General features: G+C 36.6%; 2 protein-coding genes and 1 pseudogene across 5 annotated transcripts; all 3 read right to left on the reverse strand.

Annotated features, from left to right (window-relative positions):
* Positions 1–1,241: 1,241 nt before the first annotated feature.
* On the reverse strand, positions 1,242–6,630 carry LOC121235572 (annotated as a pseudogene).
* Positions 6,631–8,083: 1,453 nt separating this feature from the next.
* On the reverse strand, positions 8,084–13,953 carry LOC121234512 (UPF0329 protein ECU05_1680/ECU11_0050). The gene is made up of 2 exons (XM_041130466.1): positions 13,829–13,953; positions 8,084–8,150 (listed from the first exon to the last, which is right to left on the reverse strand). The coding sequence occupies exons 1-2, from the start codon at positions 13,951–13,953 to the stop codon at positions 8,099–8,101; spliced, it is 177 nt and encodes a 58-aa protein (XP_040986400.1). The 3' UTR covers positions 8,084–8,098.
* On the reverse strand, positions 13,429–19,668 carry LOC121234511 (3-hydroxybutyryl-CoA dehydrogenase). 4 transcript variants are annotated; one of them, XM_041130464.1, is made up of 6 exons: positions 19,434–19,575; positions 19,027–19,261; positions 18,846–18,948; positions 18,237–18,458; positions 17,956–18,068; positions 13,429–16,091 (listed from the first exon to the last, which is right to left on the reverse strand). In XM_041130464.1, the coding sequence occupies exons 3-6, from the start codon at positions 18,864–18,866 to the stop codon at positions 15,722–15,724; spliced, it is 726 nt and encodes a 241-aa protein (XP_040986398.1). In that variant the 5' UTR covers positions 18,867–18,948; positions 19,027–19,261; positions 19,434–19,575; the 3' UTR covers positions 13,429–15,721. The 4 variants fall into 4 exon arrangements, with proteins under 4 accessions (XP_040986398.1, XP_040986399.1, XP_040986397.1 ...); XM_041130465.1 differs by adding an exon at positions 18,597–18,775 and having other exon boundaries at positions 18,846–19,261; XM_041130463.1 differs by having other exon boundaries at positions 18,846–19,261.
* Between the last annotated feature and the right edge of the window lie 1,136 nt (positions 19,669–20,804).

Genomic DNA, 20,804 nt, shown 5'->3' on the forward strand with positions numbered 1-20,804 from the left:
ATATTCTGAGCAGTGACATCACTGACATGGATCGGCAAAGGAAAGGTCGTATGAACTGCATGCGCCCTTGAAGATCATAATTGAATGTTACCAAGCTTAACGCAGAAGACGCATTCAACAGAATCGCATAAAGGCTCGCATTCATCTTTGCAGTCAGAGGCCACGGCGGAGCTATCCTCCATGCACTTGTCGTAGCACTTATCGTAGCAAGACTGGTCGAGTTGCCATCTAATCGCCTCTCCAACCTGCATATGCGCCATCAAAACCATCATGCTGATCAAAAGCACTGCTGCAGTTTTGCTAATTGAGGAGGCCATTTTCTTGCTTTCTTTTTGGCTATGGATTGATGCTGCCCCCTCTTTTTATATATGTGTGTGTGTGTGTGTGTGTGGGATCAGCTATATTAATGTAACTGCAAGAAAATGAGCTTGATGCTGTTTGTTTCAAGTTCTATTGTTTTTTATATCCATTTATGAAGAATGCCATGGGAAGTTGAGAGCTAGTGACTATCCTTCTCTCTCTCTTTTTTTCTTTTCTTTTTGTGTGGGAGGGGACTTATTCTTTGGTTTCAAATTTAAATTAGATTGTCTGTCTTTGTGGTGTGGAGCCAAATGCGGACAACCCAATGGTGTTTTTGTACTGTTTGTATACCTCAAGCGAGCGAGCATCGACGATATATCTAACTAATCCAACGTAGGTTGTTTGAAAACTGCTATACTAACACGATTTTGATTTAAATTTACTGTTTATTTTACTGCGAATATCCTATCAAAAAAGTGGAAGGCAAAATCGATACTGGTCGATGAAAAAATTATACATAAATATAATAGGATGCATTGTTTATATAGCCAAAATCATGAAGATTTTTATTACGTACTATACAAAATCATTACGATTCAAAAAGTAAATTAATTAAACCAGAAAATGGAAACAAAATAAATGGCCAGATGATAAAACTTCATCGTAAATGTGATGGTATTTAATGCAAAATGCATGTGCCAGAAAATGTCACTGGTCATGCAGTTTTCCCGAGGCGCAGCTGGCCTGTATGTATCCTTCGCTGCATTTCTGCTAGGAATTCAGTTAGACAGAAAGTGGGCTTTCCCTGTTGCCATTGCCGCCTTGGCAGAAGAGGCCACATATATATTAGCCTATCCACAAATACAGGAGAAACATTAGGTAATTGAATATTTTTTTTCCTTTTTTTTTTTTGTCTTTTTTCTGGAGTAGGTGACGGTACTTCAAATTGGTACACCGACGCAATAGAAGGATGCCAAGTTAAGGTACGCAGCCAAGTGCTGCCAACCACATCCCCTGGCCACCCCTGCAGTGTCCAAAATCATTAGCATTGAAACTGGGGAAAAAAAAAATAGTTGGAAGACATGGGGGAGAGATATCAGATAGGCCGGCGTGCTATGGAAAATTTGTATGATCCGGACCTGATAGGACACCCTGCATTGAATCAAGGAATATTGAAATTGCAAGCAGAGGTGTCATTGAAGCAAATTTCTCTATGATATCTGCACTGAAGAAACCGTTGCGACCAAGTGCTAGAGCCAAAACAACTGTGATCGCTAGAAGCATAGAGAGCTTAACACTCACTGCCATGGCACTCTTAGCCCGGATGGGATTGCCTGCACCTAACTCATTTGACACCCTTGTGCTGCCACATTAAGTTTAAAGTTTGGACTTGTATCCGGTACAGGATAGGGAAATGGAGGGCCTAAAAACAATAAGACAACTGGAAAGAAGTTATTCTGATAACTGACCTTGCAGCAGCACTGAGACCTGCATATGCGAACATGTAAGCAATAGCTTCTGTATCCACGCTGAAGTTGTAATCCAGAAAGAGATGAGAAAAATTAATCTAGCAAAAACATCAGGTCTATAACTGATTCAACCAGGGGAAACAATAGTTGGAACTTACCACATTGCAATCAACGAAGTAGTTGTTTCTGAGTTTGGCAACAGCCCTGCTAAGAGAACTAGAATCTCGAAAGCCCAGTACTCGAAACTGGAAAAAATTTTAAAATACATTTAAGTTGATCATGACCGCATCTGAGGAGAGTACGATAAGGACACTTACCATACCATTGCTGCAGAAGGCAACGCTAGCTAGTTTCAGGTTTATAAGAATGTATTGGAATGATTCTGATGAAAATCCAATCCATGTTTGCTCAAATTTCTTTGCACCAGAAATATAAACGGCCAACATAAGGACTGATAGCCATAACGAAATGGAAGCTGCCAAAGGAGCACCCTTAAAACCGAGAGCTGTCCTGTATACTAAAGCATATGCAATACCCGCATTAATAACCAACGGTAGCCCTGAGAATACAACCAGGGGCCAAACAACAGTTTGTGTCTGAAGGAACGTCCTTAATAAGTTTTGCAGGAAACCACATGCAAATAATCCGGGAAAAAGAAGCTTTATATAAAGAGCAGCAGTCTTTGCAATGTCACTGTCTTGATGAAGTAAGATGAGTATGGGTTCCGTGTAGAATCAGATGACAGCTATAATGATAGAGAAGAAGAAAGATGTGATACAAGAAGCTTGAAGATGAATCCCCAATATTATGTATAGTTTTGCTCCAAATCCTTGCCCACAAAGTGTCTCAAGCACTCCACTTAACCCGATGATCTAAAAACATGAACAAAAATGCTTAAGAGTCGACAATAAAGCATCAATTAAAAGTTAAATAGGGTACTTTAGCCAGCTATTGTTCTGCTCTAATTCATTGAGAAAACGAATCTGGGTGAGAATCTGTCTAATAAAATATATAGCTTGGACATGGAAGGACAACTTAAGAGGGACAACCTGAAAGATTAAGGAACAGAATTTTGTAAAATATGTGATTCTAGCCTGTTCTTCTGCTACCTATCATATTTGGTTCTATAAAAATGATCGAGTCCACAGAGACAAAGTTAAAATTGAAGTGGATATTCTGAAGATCAAACACAAGTAAGATCGATGTTTGCGAGGATTGGCATATCGGAATATCGTTAGTTGATATTGGCATATCGTGCATATCTCTCTCTGCTTCATTCAAAGAAAAATGGCAATGTATTTTCATGCTATATTTTAATTTATATAATCTCCAATCATATCCTTTGATGTATTATGCTTTAAGAAATTTTACCATACATCTAATTTTTACGTGATTTTTGTCATCTTGATTTGTAAAACTTTCTTAAATTAGAGTAATAATATTTACACATCACTTTAAATAATGATATTTTTATAAAATAATGTTAGTTTTATATCTTTACTTCTTAAAACATAATTACGTGAAACGTGGGCTTATATATATTTATATGAAAGTGGTTGTGTGTCACAACTTTGGCGAAATTTGTACTTTAGAGACATGCGCAGTGGTAAACGCATCCACTTCACGTTTCCTCTTAATTACATGCAATAATCAGACCATACGATTGATCGAAGAGCCAGAGGACACTAAATAGTCAACTACTTCTATATATAATTACATCATGGATTCATGAGCACAAAGTTAATTTGAAGACTAATCATCAAATGCTTGTACGTTTAGGATCGAGGGGATTGCTTTTTGTTTTGTTTTACAGAATTGATCAGTTCAATTCTTGCTCTCCCAAAACAAAACAGAAGCCAAAAAACGAAAGAAAATTAAGAACCAAGAAAGATCGAAGACGATCGGAAACGTCGACATTAGACTTTGGAGATCATTGGTGAAACGTATACGATCAGTAAAATGAAAAGAAGATAACAGACACTCAGATCATAATATATATATATATATATGTAAAAGATCTGTAACGTCCCAAATCTGGATGGCTTGGAGAATTACTACTTGTGACTTATAAACACATTTCTCGACACAACTAAAATAAATCTTCAACAAAACTTTATCATCTAAACTCAAACTCAAGTCTTCTAAATAAACACCTTGAAAACTCCATAAAACCAATATTGTAACAGAACAAAAATAAACTAAGGAGTCCACAATCTCCTAATAGTCATAACAAACCAAACTGATAAATTAACGAGTCTTACTAACCCAAGATAAAATTAAAACTAAGAGACATTAAATCTGAAAGACATCAAAATTCCTTCTCTTAACATCCCTTTCTCGGTTTAATCATGCTCACCAAAATAAACCCGGTCCTCAGTTGGACTATCCATATCATCTGAAAATATTATGAAGAAAGAGGAGATAAGTTATCAACAACTCAGTAAGAAAGAGACATATGCTAGCATGCAAACATGAGCATTTACAAAGTACAATATGCAGAACAAAATATTTTACAAAGTTATCTTGTAGAACAAAAACATATTTTTCAAATGTAACAGAGCGATGGTTTTAAGACAAGTAAAACCCGTAATACTTTGGCATAACATAAACTGAGTATCATCATCACATCAAAACAAAGTATCACACAGAGCAGAGACCATGTTTCACCCCCATGGTAGGATTGTGCTAACCCCGGTGGCCAAACCAGGCAGAGACAGAGGTGAAATATTTCCTTTATTCTTCTCGGAGTCCCGAGTATGCACACAGGAAAGACCACAATAAAACCACTTTGTTTCCAAAGTGGGTGCACTCAGAGACAGAGAAGTTGGTACCAACCCAAAACAGAGCAGAGCAGAGCAGAGCAGAGCAGAGACAGAATCATTTACAAAAAACCAGTACACCATGCCTAAAGTTTTCAGATGTTATATCAAAATAATACAGAATACCAAAACAGAATCAACCAGTTTACACACACTGAAAACAAAAGCCAGAAGATCTTTCTAAATAACTGCACAATTTTTCAGATTCTCAATATTGCTCTTTTTTCAGATTTCAGAAACCACATGACAGAATTTAGCTCATGTCTACACAATGCATGTCAGAACATATTTTTCCTTTTTCACACAGATCTCATGAATAATGCAAATAAGCGACCGAGGTTGAACTTTGTTTTCCCAAGTTCCCATTACATCACAAATATGCAAGTTTTCATAAAGTCAACCTCAGTTTTATTAACTTGTATAAAACCTAGCATAGGAACCCCGCTTACTTGACTCTTGCAGCGTATTATCTATGTCTTGAAATCGACCTCTAAAAATCTCGTCACCTATTGATAGAAACAAAATATACACTGAGTATTAAACAACAATTGACATAACGTCCATATAATAATTAAAACTCATAATCCCAACCAATAATATAGCAAAACAACTCACTAATACAACTATATAGTAATCTGGACAGCCCGCATTTCAACCCAAAAACTCTATACTAATCTTAGTATTGTCCAGTACAACCATCAAAACCAATGTCAACTCAAATCATCCATAAATCACCCTCATTTCAGCAGCTATAACTCCAAGCAACCATCAACAATTTAACTAAAATAACATTACACAACTTCAAAACTCCTCTCACACCACCTCGCCAACACCCATAAGCCACCATTTATAAATTCTTCTTCAACAAGAAACACCAACAGAATACAAAGCCCCCAACATCAGATTATAAAAAGTAGAAATTTTTCCAAGAATCATAACATCAAAAGCCACGAATTTACACCATGAAATAGGAATGTAAAACAACACTCGGTTTCCTTACCACTTACCCGTTTGATAGAGTTCGGCGTCAACACTACGGTAAGGAGATAAATCACTTCACAGATGGGAGAGAACAAACAAGAAATGAGAGTGGATGAGCGTCTAAAAACCAAACCACCAATAGAGAGAAAACGCAGCAACACCACCTGGAAACACCCCACGCAGCAGCACAATGAAACAGGGGCTATATTGAAGAAAGAAGAAAAATAAAAATAAAAAATATAAATAAACTACCAATAAAATGAAAGGCGTCGACTAGAGGAAAATGGAGATACCTGAAGATGATGACGCAGCGCAAGAGGGAGAGAAGAGACGAACTTAAAGAGAGAACACCAACTGCAGAAATAGCGGGACGCGAGAGAGAGAGAGGCACCGTGATCTGCTGTAATAGAGGGATGCGACAGAGTAAGAAATTGATTTTGAGGGAAAAACCGAAAGTGAGGAAAAGAAAAAAATAGAGAAAATGCTAGGGCAAGACTTCGGACTCACCAACAGACTGCACGAAGCGAAGAGAGGGACTCGGGAAGGGGGAGTGGGTTACGTGAAAGAGAAGGACACGGAGGAAACCAGAAGAAACCGAAAATAGAAAGAGGGGGAGAAGGATTCGGGAAGCTGAGGAAGAGGGAAACTTACCCCCAAAACAGCGTTGTTCGCACACCTCCAAGCAAAAAGGCTGGGCCCCCGCGTGCGATTCGGGCTTCACCAAGAAAAATAAAACTGGGCCTTACAAGATCAATTACCATGAAAGCAATGCCCGAGACAAGTACTGCCCAAGAATTTGCCAGAGTAGCACCGGCAAGCTTAAGCCTACCGAGGTGGCCGGCGATCACGACGGATACCACGGTTATGGAGTAATAGAAAACATTGGTCAGAATCATCAGCAGGGAAAACAAGAGCTGATTCTTGGCCTCGTCTACGTCCAGCACTCTCTTCCACCAGTACCCTCCTTTTATTTCTTCTTAGCCATGATCGTCATGACCACTACCCTCTAGCAAAGGTGCATTAATAATATTACTATCTGAGATGGTACTCTTCGGAGACATTTCTCTCCTCCGGTACTTCTCCACCTTCCTTCTTTCTAATGTTCATAAATATATAAGTGGTACAAACGCAATAAATAGGAACCACATGAAATATTCGAGATGCCATTTAATTAGTTATTCTTTGTTCAATCTATTTGACGAAAAAAAAATTAAGGACTGAGTTTCCATTTTCCCAATAAACAATATTAAAACGAATTCGTCAAGAAATGACGAAAAGCAATTAATTAATCTAATTTCCTGCGTACTAAAAGATCGGAAGCCATGAATTAAAATACCGACTCGACATTAATCAATCGCCATTCCGGGGATTCTTCCGGGATCTACGTACGGTCTTGCATAGTACTGTGGATATCGTTTGTCGATATCTTCGTACGTACGTATCGACATCAAATACATTTTGTTGAGGTTTTTACAGGTTCTGAGTATGTATTAATTTACGTACGTACTTTTAGGAGTAAACTGTAAAATTAGTTTCTGATCATCAATTAATATTACAAGTCGAAAATGCATATATACGAGGAAAAAGGGCATGAATTTGTGTTGTGAGAAAGAATAAGTGAGTTGAAATGATAGAGTGATTTTAGTGGAGTTCACTTATTAAGATGTGTTTGATGTTAAAATAAGTTTAGATGCATTTATGAAAAGTTAGAAAAAAGTTGTGAGTCTCGCATATAAAGAGTTGTTAAGTTGAAAAATATTGTGGGTCTCACGTATAAAGAGATTTTAAATTTAAATGAGTTTAATAATTTGAGAGTTGGAAGTTTAGATGTTAGATTCAGCTTAAAATTAAATTGAACTAAATTGATCTCAGTTCAATCCAAATTCCAAACGGGACCTAACTTCATAATTAGGTCCACTTAAAATGAGTAAAGATAGAACATCCAATTTATACCACCGTCACAATTCCGGCCATGCATGTGATGGCGTAAGATCCGACTTTTGACAATTTCTGTTTTCTATCCATTGGAAAAAAAAAAAATAGAAAACATAAATGATATTTTAATTGTGTATATATCACATTTTTTTTTTAAATGAATGTGTGACGTTTGAACAACCTAATAACTATATTGTTGATGCTTATTTTGTAAGAATAGGCTGAAAAGGGAGAATGAGTCACCTCTAGCCCACTGAGACAGTTGGGGCCCCGATCGGAGTGATTTGGGGCCCACAATGACAGTCTGCAATCACGGTACAGTATCTGTACATACATCCATTACAATATATAGGAGCTAAATACAGCAAATATAAATAGAGAGCAAGATACAAAGATTTACGTGGTTTGCCTACATCCCCAGTAGAGTTTCCCATCTAGAGGTTAAAGAAGCTCCATCTCTCAGTCGCCCAAAAGCAATCTCAAAGAAGCCTGGAAGTCCCCAAAGTCTTTTTCCCCATCCTCCCTTTATTTCCCTGTCACCCCTCGCTTTAGGTCTCATCTTTCTCTCATTTATATCACATCCCCTCTTTTCTCCTATACCCTTTCTTTTCTTCGAGCTTTGTCCCTCGGCTCCTTCCTTCTCTCTCTCCATTCCTTTCTTGAGATCCCATTGAGTTGGGCAAGAATGTGTTATGAACCTAGTTAATTTGGGCTAGGCTTGATGGGCCTCCTACTTGTTATCTTTTATTTTAATTGATTGTTAGAATTGTTAATGGCTCACGGGTCTAGATAAGTGTCCCATGGCTTTTTGCTATGAGTTGTCAGGGCATCTTCTAGTATATTTATAGGGGAGGGGTGGTTGTGAGTGATCTGGAATTTAGAAGAATCTAAGTTTGTTTTGTTTGTTTGGAGGAAGGAATTCTCTCGAAGAATTTCAGCGTGACTATCTAATACTATTTTCATATTTTCATCATCTTCTTTCCTGTGTTCATTGCTTTTACATTTTGTCAAACACATCGCATGCATACTGCATTTCCAACGCAGTAGCCTTCTATCCCCATTTCCATCACTTTTCCCTTTATACAAGCAGCCACCCAATTTGGCCCCTTAACAAGTGGTATCAAAGCAGGTACCTCGTCATGGGTTCAAGTCACGGAGGGAGCAACTTATAGGCTCGATTAAAATGTCTTGGTACTTTGTATGTATATAGTGTTAAATTATTAAATATTGATAGATGAGTGAAGCTGTCAAAAGAGAAAGGGTTACTATCGGGTCAGTGTCGATAGAGTGGGCCGTCATAGACGTCGGATTCGAAAACGTGGTAGAATGTTATGATCCTTAGTGGTATCTAGAGCCCACGATCTTGCCATGGAGCTAAGTAATGCAGAACTTCAAGTATGTTTTCAAAATTATCACCATGCAATCTATGATGAATTGTATAAAGACAAATGGTCCTTATAATGAAATGTTCAAATGGAAAAAATTTAAAAATCTTAGTTGAACCTTCTTTTACGATTTATTATGTGAAGCTGAACATTGAATACACACATGGAAGACATACATATTCATTGGAACAACAAATATCGAAGGATGTAGATGTTCTTTTGAAAGATGAGGTTGAGTTAATAGATACAAAAATACTGAGAAGTGTGTATCTTCTTATAAATATGAGGAAGGAAGAGTTTGGCTCAAAAAAATTAGAAGAGGAAGGAGTAGAAAAGGAAGCTACGGATTCAATCAAAGAAATACAAAACTCAGTACTACAGATGGCAAATGAATCGATAGATGAAGATGAACTTGTAGAGGAAGGAAAAGAAGAGGCAGTCGAAGTGGAGAAGAGATTTGGAGAGAGACGAAGCGAGAAAGAGAAAAACAAAACTCACGGCCATCCCCACAAATCACTCACGTCTCAGAAACCTCACCATCCCCAAAAATCACTCGCACCTCAGAAACCCCACCATCCCAAAAAATCACAAGCCCAACCCCCTTCACGTTCCAGAAATCTCTTTGACGACACCTTCCTTGGGTCCGAGAAGTGGGCCAAGCTCACTGCCAACCTGCAACAACCTGAAAATCTGATGGGTAAGAAACTATTTGCTCACTCTCTGTTTGATATATTGCCACTTGAAGTGGTTTTTGAACCATTTGATAGAGGAAGAGATTACCTAGTTGATGCATTTAAGGGTGTGGGAGAGGAGATTGAAAAGGTTGCAATGCAGTCAACTAATATTGAGGACACTGCCCCTTATGAACAGCATGGTTGCCGTGTAGGCAATTTTAGAAGGGATGAAAAGTGTATCCCAGCATTTGGTTTGATGAAGAGTGATGAAAAGGCCCGCATGGTTGAGAGTGTTGAAAATTTTAAGAGTGAGAAATTTTTTGCTAAAAGATATCCTAGACTCTTTGTATCCCCAAAATTTTCCAATACTGTTGTGAACTGGCCAAAGGAGGATCTTAAACTTCCAATCTATTCACCTGCCAGTTTTGAGCATGATTTTGTTGAATAAGAGAGGCTAACCGAGTTAAAAGGATCGTCTGCTGAGCTTTTGGCTGAAGAAACCACAAAACGGGGAAATACGGTGTGGAATGTAAAAGATGAGTTTGATGAGTGGACTTAGCAAGAATGTCGTGGAGGAGCTGTCATCTAAAAATACTTCCTTATACACTACACTAGGCAAAGGAAGGCTACTGGGTAGGAATATGCTGAACTTGTTCATGATTTCATGACCGCAGTGAAGCATAATTATGGGAAAAAAAAAAAAGTCCTCATTCAGTTTGAAGATTTTGCAAACCACAATGCTTTGGAATCCCTTACTGCCACATGTGAAGAGGGTGAAATAAAAGCAGTCGTGATTGCCACAGGAGTCCACACCCATCAAGCTGGGAACTTCCAGAAGACTATCTCTACATGTGGTAATTTCGTTATTTGTTGGGTTGATATCCTAGAAAGTAGTAAGCAGATTACTATATTATGTGATTTTCTTGTGGAAATGAGTCTCTTTGCTATGAGATTTATTTAAAAAATTCCTGGGTTGTGTTTAATATGTCTTATGAATTGCTTGAGAGGGTGTTAGACCCTGATAATGGCATGTTTTCAATCTTAATTGTGGTGATAAAGGATGATGAATATCTTTACAAGATGGGTTATGTTGATACTGAAACCATGGATTAAAAATGGTTGAGACCATGGGCTTTACACTATATATTTGCACACTGTCTAGGTAGGTTACACCTGAATGTTTTGATCCAGGAAAAATGGACCTTAGCCTTCGAGTTCATGGGGGACCTGGTGCTGTTTTGTCATCAAAAGATGAGCCTGTACAAATTGATTGGCTTCCTAGCTATTTTGAATTAAAAGGGGCTCTTGAAATTTATGGATTGCAATATAAGTTTTCATTCAACAGAGACTCTTTGCCTGTTGGTTCTAGCTATGGAGGGCCACCCCAAAATATTAGATCTTGGTTCATATTTGTTGTTGCTTGTAGTCATGTAAGGAATAAACTCTCTATCCTTTCAACCTTAGAAGCCGAAGAGTTAGTTGAAGCCATTATTTTTTTGTCCATAGATACCCAGCTTCATGGTCTGACAGTGCTTTTATACAAATATATACAATCACTTATCAGTTACTTCACAGAGAAATAATGGAAGAACAGCTGTAACAAGATAGTAAAATCACTTGCTTGCAGAGTTCCCAGGGACTTAAACTGCTTGCGAGTTGTGGAATGCATTTCAGGATATGATACTCATAGTAAGCAACTTAGAAGTTCAGTTGCCTATCAAATTCTTCTTGTTTGTTTTAATAATAAGGCTACTGATGAAGAAGCGATTGGCCTAATGGTGAAGTTTTTTAAATAGGCCGCCAGTAATTGTGCTGCTGTAGATCTGAGTGCCAAGGTTATATCTCTGAGTGTGGATATGCATTGTGTACATGCATGTGGATTTGTCAATCTCCAAGGCTTCTCCATTTTAATTGGCAAAGTGCAGTGGGATGAGGTGCAAACAGCCGTTCAGCAGGTCCGAAATATCATCAATCGATGCTTAGTGATACATGATAAGCTGAAGGCATCATTACGTGATCTTTCTAGGATGAGAGATGTCCAAACTTGTAAATCTGCTCAAAAGGGGCCTGAAGTTATTAATGCTCCAACCTTGCGGACAAGGTTGCTTAAAGGGGGGAATTTGTTATGAACCCAATTAATTTGGGTTGGGATTGATAGGCCTCCTACTTGTTATCTTTTATTTTAATTGATTGTTAAAGTAGTTAGTGACCCACGAGTCTAGATAAGTGATCCATGGCCTTTTGCTGGTAGTTGTTGAGTGAAGGGGCGTCTTCTAGTATATTTACATGGGAGGGGATGGTGGTGGAGTGATCTGGAATCTAGAAGAATCTAAGTTTATTTTGTTTGTCTGAAGGAAGGAATTCTTTCGAAGAATTCCAGCGTGACTATCTAATATTATTTCTATATTTTCATCATCTCTTTCCTGTGTTTGTCTCTTTTACATTTTGTCAAACATATCACATGCATACTGCATTTCCAAAGCAGTTGCCTTCTATCCCATTTTCCATCATTTAGCAACCTGTGCATTGATTTTTGGAATGGTACGTGCCCATTAATATTATAATAGAACAAAATCCATTCACTTAGTTTTTACGATACAAAACTGTTTTTTATTATAAAAAATGAATATTTTCTTTATCTTTTAAAGAATTTCAACTTATTTTTTAAAAATAAAATTTAACACCAAAAATTTTGAGATTGGGTTTGGTATTACTATTTATTCTTATACCACATTCACGTGTTTATTCTTAAATATGTAATAGCATACAAAAATTTTATGTGCAGTCAAAATTTATTCTACACTCTACTAATGTGATTGATTATATCATTTTTTTAACATAAAGTAACTGTTTTATCTAATTACATAGGTAGAATATATAAGAAATACATAAAAATGACTGTATATAACAGAATTCAATAACATAGTTATAACTTTTTGTACAAGTTTCACGCTATCGTTTGACTTCTTTGTAAAATAGCAAATCACATCGGGAAAAAAGGTAAAATATATATATATATATATATATATATTATTTTGTAAAAGCAAATCACATCGTGAAAAAAGGTAAAATATATATATATATATATATTATTTTGTAATGGAGTCTACTTTTTTAAAAGTAATTTATGCAAAACTTATCCTAACTAACATTTTTTTTTTTTTTTTTTTTTTTTTGCATAATTACCTAACGTTGATGGGTACAGCTACAATAAAGAAAAAAACAAACATTGGGTACTGTCTGTTTAGCACTCAAACCACATCGGTAGTCCACCAAGTCCAGTACAACAAAAACCGTGGAACAGCATCGGTCTTAAACAGCTAGTGCTTTCAGTCATCTTTTTTCAATAAAAGTAGGTGCTTAAAGTAAGCAGAAATGACCATGAAAACCATAAAGTAAGCAGAAATTCTCCTCTCTGGCCTTGTTTTTCCATTTTCCCCGGCTGCCTATAATGCCTAATGCTAAACCAGCATTTCCCTCGAGAGAAAATGCAGATGGAAGTTAAACTGTCTCCATTTTTAAATGCTGTTAAACAATAATGCACACGAGCAGGTTCCAGTAATCAGCATGCTTATTTGAGCACAAAAATTTGTAATCTCTGAATTCGCATTTGTCAAATCGTCAGATAACCCACCGCGGTGGAGAAATAAAGCATGCATTCATTATATCTCCATGGCAGTCTCATAAAAAAGGCATTAGCCATGCCTTGAAACCAGTTACCAGATGATCCTCTGGAATTTTCTGTCTGAAATTTACTTTAGATCTAGATCAGAGAGAGGATCCCCACATTGTGTCCATCTCTCTCCAAACTCTGCTGTAAATTTCATGCAGAGATAGCTCTTAGAAAATCTCAATGAGAATAAAATACTTCAAATGTAAGCACATTAAATATCCAGGTCAGATATTACCATGAATGCTCCAGAAAACCTTGAGCAGAACACATCTGCTAGTGATCAAATTACATACACATGCAGCAAACGGGCATGCTCAAATAGCAGGTATATAGACATACATATATATATATATATATGGGCAGAGACTTCAGATCCAGATGCCGGCATGCGTGCATTGCATGGATCTAGGGAAAATAAACAGGTGACATTTTATTTTCTATGCTTAGCAACCATAAATAGAGGCATTACATGAGCTTGTACGCGCATACTAAAAGCATCAATCATCTGGAAGCAGAATGAAAGAACAGTTGTGCAGAAACCAAATTGGCTTTAATTCATCAACATTGTTTGATGGAGGGTTACGTTTGTCACTCTTTCTTCTCTTCCTTGGCTTCCTTCTTCTTCTCTTCCTTTGCTTCCTTCACTTTTGCCTGGCCCTTCTTGGGCTTCATGAAGCAGAAACAAGAGCAGCACGGACACTGGAATAAGAACTTCATTGTTGCAAGTCGCCTTACCCCAATCTCAGTCGTTCTCAACACCCTTTTGAGAGTATAGAGGTCAGCTTTAATAAACCTGCTCTCCCTTCTTTTTTTTATCTCCTTTCTTATCTAATAAATGTTGGTATGCATATTTAAAAAAAAAAAAAAAAAAAACAAACTATAGCTACTGGCCCATAGGATTCCAATTCAGTCTCTTTCAGTGATAAAGAAGATGCCTCTCTCATTACAACTTCTTTCGACCGGGAAAATGGTGGGGGCTACCTACCCATGTTGAACCATGAAGTTCATAATTCTAATAGGCTCCTGATCTACATGGGTCGTGTTTCACTGTGCATCATGGGAAAAGAGGGTCTCCTTCCTTTTGATTGCCTTGTCTCACACAAAACATTGATTAGCTGGCAAGCAATAATGATATAGAATTTGCATTTTTTATTTTATCAGAAAAACTTTCTGCTTGCAAGCTGGCGTAAAAGATAATTGACATAATACATATGATTTAAAAATCAGATCTTTCAATGTGATATGTCCTCCATACATACAAATATAATTTTTACATGGTGTTAAAGTCCAACACCATCCAATCTGGATGCAAAAACTTTGTAACCAGATCAATCCAATCGCACTCTTGCATTGTGGCTGGACTATTTATCCTCCTTTCATGAGTTTTGGATAAAGATAGGTAGAGGCGGCCATGTGATATCAAGCTACCAGATTTGACTTTTGTGACTCCATTTTCATGAAGAATTTACGTTGGAATCATGTGCATGACAATCAATTTGAGACATATAAATCTTGATGGATACGTACCTTATGTTGACAACTGGATCCCAAACCCGAAGCAAGAATATTTATGTCACAACAACCGTTTCGATCGGTTTTCCTAGAATATGACAAAATCTGTTGTTGTATACACGAAGGACCCGATACGCACAGCTTCACCACATTCACATGCATGACTTTATCTACTTGCCACTGCCACAGGACGTACACGTAATGGCAAGCTTGCATTGCTTCATTTGCAGTCTATGCATATTCTGTTTCTGTCTCTGATCAGTATGATCAAGGAATCAACAGAAAATGCGATGAATGCGATAAATAATCCAAAGGGTGACAGCTGCTACCGTACCGCACACTTAAAGTTGGTTTCTTTCACGCCATCATCTGAGACTTAGTGAGACTCGATCGTGGGCCTCATCATGTGAGAGAACGCAATGAAAATATGTGGTAGAAACCAAAATTAAGGGTTGAGAATTTGGCAGAGGTTGGTGTTATGATCCCATTTAGTATTTTAATTAGCTTAATTTAAGGAATGAGATTTTCTAGACTAGGTAATTTTCATGTATCGCAAAAGTATGAAGGCCTAGTCAAATAACTTTCATGTTTAGCTTTTGGGTTATCTATATAATGAGCTCTATGTTTTGCAGTAAGATCATGAAGGAACTCATCTAATATTCATCTTGTATGAAATTGGAAAGACTGGCACCCTCGAAGTAAACCACCCTTTTCTTATCGTCACTAAAATTAAACATAGGTCCAAAACCACAAGGTACCATGGGGTCCGTACCGATTGAGAGGTCATTTACTAGGTATGTCCCTTGAACTAGGAGAGCTCAAATGCCCAAGAACGAGAAGTGCATGCTGATACACTCCTCATCTGCATGCAGCATTTTGCGACTCTTATCAACTTGACTGAGGTAGGCCATAGTTCATATTTACAGATGCCCTAAAGCTTGAGAATTTTATTGTTCTCACCATGCTAAATGTTTCAAAGTCGAGGAGATGGCTTCACTGGTTCAGGCACTTTACGATATTCATACACACCGATACCACGTTTTCTTCCAAGTCGACCAGCATCAACGTATTGTACAAGAAGAGGACTGGGTGCATATTTACTGTCTCCAAGGCCAGTATGAAGAACTTTCATTATCGACAGGCAGACATCCAATCCGATGAAATCAGCAAGCTCTAAGGGACCCATTGGATGGTTTGTCCCCAGCTTCATACCAGTATCAATGTCTTCCTTTGTTGCTACACCAGTATAGAGAGTAAAAAATGCTTCATTTATCATCGGCATAAGGATCCGGTTTACTATGAAGCCAGAATAATCCTGAGAGCATACAACCGTCTTGCCAAACCTGCAAATTCACGAGTCACCAGATAAATTACGACACCCCAAGACTGCAGAATCTATTACCATTTATCAGGGCGAGCCTAAGGGGTAGGCGACTTCGGCAATTGCCAAGGCCCCACCCCAACTGAGGCCTCCAACACGAAACACTAGTTTTGGGTTCAAAAATAATAATAATATACATTGAGAAAGAGGAAAAAAATGAAATTTCACCTGACACAAAAGAGAGATGGGAAAAAAAATGTAAGAGCCATTATAGTGGAACAGAACAATGGCCAATAAATGACTGAAATGTTGCGAAAATCTAAGGCAAAAATTAAGAAAAAAAGAAAGAGGCCTTGGCACCTTGTTGCCTGAAAATAAGTTGGCAGTAAAAGTAATTAACTAAAATTTTACAATGAATGAACGAAAGTTATCCAAACATAGGTTATACATCGTTAGCTTAAAATATTATCACAAAATAAAATGCAAATCAAGCAGCCCTCTCCTTCTGTTATGTCTCTCTCTCATTGTTAGTCTCTATTACTCTCCAAAAATAAATATTCAATATTTTTTCATTTTATTTCAAAACCCAGTCGAAAATATTAAATTACATTAAAAATAGATTCTTTTCCAAATACACACATTTGTGCAGCATAGAATGTTATTCACTATAATTGTATTCAAATTAATAAATCTTATTTAGAAGAACTATATCGCAGGCAAAATAAATAAATTAGTCATTTTATCCAATAAAATATAGAATAATGGCAAATCTTGAATGCCAAACTTTGATAAATAATTTAGTAAGTAATTTTGTCTCTTAGAAAGTTAAAAAATAATTCTAAATAGAAATTTACTATTATATATAATATAATACTTTATTTTATTATTTATTACAGATGGAAAGGCCTCGTATTAAATTTTTGCCTTAGGCCTCTGCATAGATAGAGGGCCGCCCCTACCATTTATAGACAGCTATCTTTCTCTAAGAAGAGACAAAAGATAAAGTGTAAGTAGGTAAGAGCTACTTACAGGCATAGGGTTGTGAAATCGTCACTTATTTCAAAAGTTTGAACTGATAAAAAGAATGTAAATTTAATTATTTGTATTATATTCTTAACATTCGCTCTCAAGTGTGGAAAGACTCCCCTCAATAAGTGATCGCAACATGTAGAATATTTAATTAAATGAAATAGAGTGTAGAGTCAAAATTCAAACTCAAGACTTTTGCTCTGATACCAAATAAAACTACAATTTGTCTCAAAAGTTTAAACTAATGGAAAAATGTAGATTTTATTATTTATATCATATTCTTAACACTCTCTCACACATGTGGGACAATAAGTAGGCCAACATGTAGAATATCTAATTAAATTGGATAGAGTGTAGAGTCAGGGTTCAAACTCAAGACCTCTGCTCTGATACCATGTGAAATTACTACTTGTCCCAAAAACTTAAACTGGTAGGAAGATGTAGATTTAATTATTTGTATTATATTCTTATCAAGGAGGAAATGACATGTCATTAACAAGATGATTTCCAATGCAGAAATCACAGGGAGGGGGAGAAAAATATTTAGCAGCCCTATCAGGAGTGCAGAGATTTGCATCTCATGAACACAAGCATAGTTTTTTTTTCCTTTTAATTGGCACCAGGTGTCCAGAACACCGTCCCAACTAATTCCTAGGGGTTTGAACACAAGCATAGTTTGCTACCCATGCCACTATTTAGAGATACAGGGATTAAAGCTTAAATTTTCCTCTGATTTGGGTCCCAAGGAAAAAAGTGTGTTATTAGCCTGCAGCAGCTAAGGGCAGCTGGGAAAATAGTGTGCAACGGGATAAAAATACTAACAGATTTCTGCATTACAAGAACTTTCAAGAAATCACCTCTCAGCCAAGGCTTTTGTTGCATTAAATGTCTCATCTGATGTGTCTGCACCACGTATGACCTCCACCAGTTTCATAATAGGAGGAGGATTCATGAAATGCATGCCAATCACCTGCAGATGAACTACGTTGGTCAGACATGATCAGATTTCTAGTCTAGTAAAAACAGTACAGGTACTTACAGAAAGCAAAAACTCCGCTATAACTTATACAAGCAGATAAATGTATTAGATATCTAATCATAACTTCAGGTGAACTAGGAAAGATATTCCGAGTATAACCTGGAGGGGTCTGCTGGTCACAGATGCTAGACGAGTAATGGAGATGGAGCTCGTATTAGATGCCAAAATGGCCGAACTTTTCGCAATCTTATCTAGCTCAAGAAATAACTTTCTCTTCGCATCTTCATATTCGGCAATAGCTTCAATAATAATATCAGCTGAATGAAGCTCTTCCAGGCTTTTTGTACATCGTAAACGTCCCAAGGCACTACTGCCAGCAGCCTTTTAGGTAGAGTTGACATATTTTGTTAACATTCTAATGTTTCGGTAGCACAAACTTGCAGGAATTTTAGAACCATTAAACTCTTTCATTCTATAAATGAAATTTCTGTTCTCACAAGTATATTTTCTTTACCATACCATTTTTATTCAAATTATTGGACCTTGCTTTAAAATTAATTATTTTAGTCAATAGATTCATCCAGTCAAGCTGAACCCCACGAATTCAATGTCAACCCTCGTAATGAACAAATGTCCTGACTCTCTGTTCACTGCATGGACACATGGATTTGTTGTCTCCATACTGATTGTGGTGGCAGCTGCAATGAATCCCTGTGATGTAGACCAATAAAGTGGCAAAAGAACCAAGCACTTCATAAAAGGTTCTACCTCTTGCTCTAAGGAACTCATTCAGGCTCGTGAACCAGCTAAATAAAGAAGCAAAATCCAGGTTTCTAAGCCACTAAATATTTGAAGTAGGTCATCTGTGCAGCTGGAAATGATATAAATCTAGTGAAATTCAAAGAAACAAATAACCTATTTGATCGGGTACGCAGTAAATGCTACTTACCTTTATTCCCAGAATTTTATTTTGATCCTCGAATACAATGAAATGTTCTATGGAAATCCTCAAGCAACAAGGTCAAGTTAAGAACTCCACTCAGCCCAACTCAAAATCCAGATTCTGCTAGCTACGAGCAGCCCAATAGTCCTTCCTACGCCGAGCAATACGCCCACCTATTTTCTTAATTCCAAGGGTTAATAATCTTTCCTCTCCCATCTAAAAGTGGGTCCCTTTTGTGTATCTGGGCCTTTCATAACGTTTACACCAATTATATTTTCAAAAATTACTAACATTTCATCCATAATAGGTCATCTTCACATCCTGATTTTAAAAATTAAGTGGAGAAATACTCCATGGTACAAATCATTGAGAGGGGGGGAGGAGAGAGAGAGAGAGAGAGATTGAGATGGAACCTGAGAGAGTAGACCTTTAGAGACTAAGCGCTGGATATTGGAAGAGATGGATTTGGAGGCTCTGGCTAGAGCGTTGGGATCGGAGTCAATCAGCCATACGTCGATACCGTGAACGATACCGAGCTGAGCGATTCCCGAGCCCATTTGGCCACTGCCCACCACTCCCATGCTCTTCATCACCGCCATTTTCTTCTTGTTTCTTGATTTAGCAACTGCGATACTGGTACGTTCTGATTGACCGTCAATAATGGGCTCCCAGAGGATAAGGGGATAAAGGGATAAGGCCGAGGAGTGGGCTCTCCTGATGGGCCAGATATAAATCTTAGAAAATTGTTATGGAATAAAGAGACATTACAAAAATAAATTCATAAATTAATATAATTTTACATGCATCTTATATCTAATTTATAATAATATTAATTTTACAATATAATTTATTACATCAAAATACTTCAATTTTTTAATTTACTTTTATAGATTATTTTTGTAACTAAAGCATTTTTCTAAACTTATACAAAATATAAAATAATATGCTAAGTGAATTATTATTAAAATCTCATACTGTTATAGAATTTTTTTTATAACATATTCATCTCTAGAATTTACGTTATTAACTAGATTACCACCTGCAAAATACATCTAGCAATTCCAAGATTCAAATTCACAAGCAAAAGAAAGAAAGAAAGAAAGGGAAAAATATTATGCTACTCGTAATTGGTACACATTTCACGTTTGTTTTTGCATATGAAATGAGATGAGTTGAGATAAAAGTTAAAATTGAATAAAATATTATTATAATACTATTTTTTAATATTATTTTTGTTTTAAGATTTAAAAATGTTGAATTTTTTATTTTATTTTGTGTAAAAATTTAAAAAAACTGTAATGATTAGATAAATTGAAATGAAAATAGTTATGAAAACAAATGAGACCTAAGTAAATAAAATACACTTATTTATCATAAATGTATTAAGCCTTTCAATTATTATATTTTCTCTATAAAATTACCGAAGAATATTTTCGAAAGAGTTGAGACCCATTGAGCGAAACTATCAACTCAATAATAAATTGAACAAAGGTTTCCTTTAAATTGGATTGGAGGTTGCTATATGTGCCTATAGTGTATAAGAATTGCATTTTTTTCCCAATAATATTAGAAATCATGTGCTTTTTGCATAACTTAATTAATACCACACCAAAATCATAGAAGTCATGATAAAACCCTATTGAGTAAATGAAAGAATAAATAATAGATTAACCAACAGTCAAGCCATGAATAAAATTGAAGTCTATGTGAATGCAAAATAAATTTAATAATAATAATAATAATAAGTTCAAAGGAAAAGAAGAAGAAAACTAACATAGGACTTA

Source organism: Juglans microcarpa x Juglans regia, chromosome 6D, assembly GCF_004785595.1.
Source record: "Juglans microcarpa x Juglans regia isolate MS1-56 chromosome 6D, Jm3101_v1.0, whole genome shotgun sequence".
Classification (NCBI taxonomy): Eukaryota; Viridiplantae; Streptophyta; class Magnoliopsida; order Fagales; family Juglandaceae; genus Juglans; species Juglans microcarpa x Juglans regia.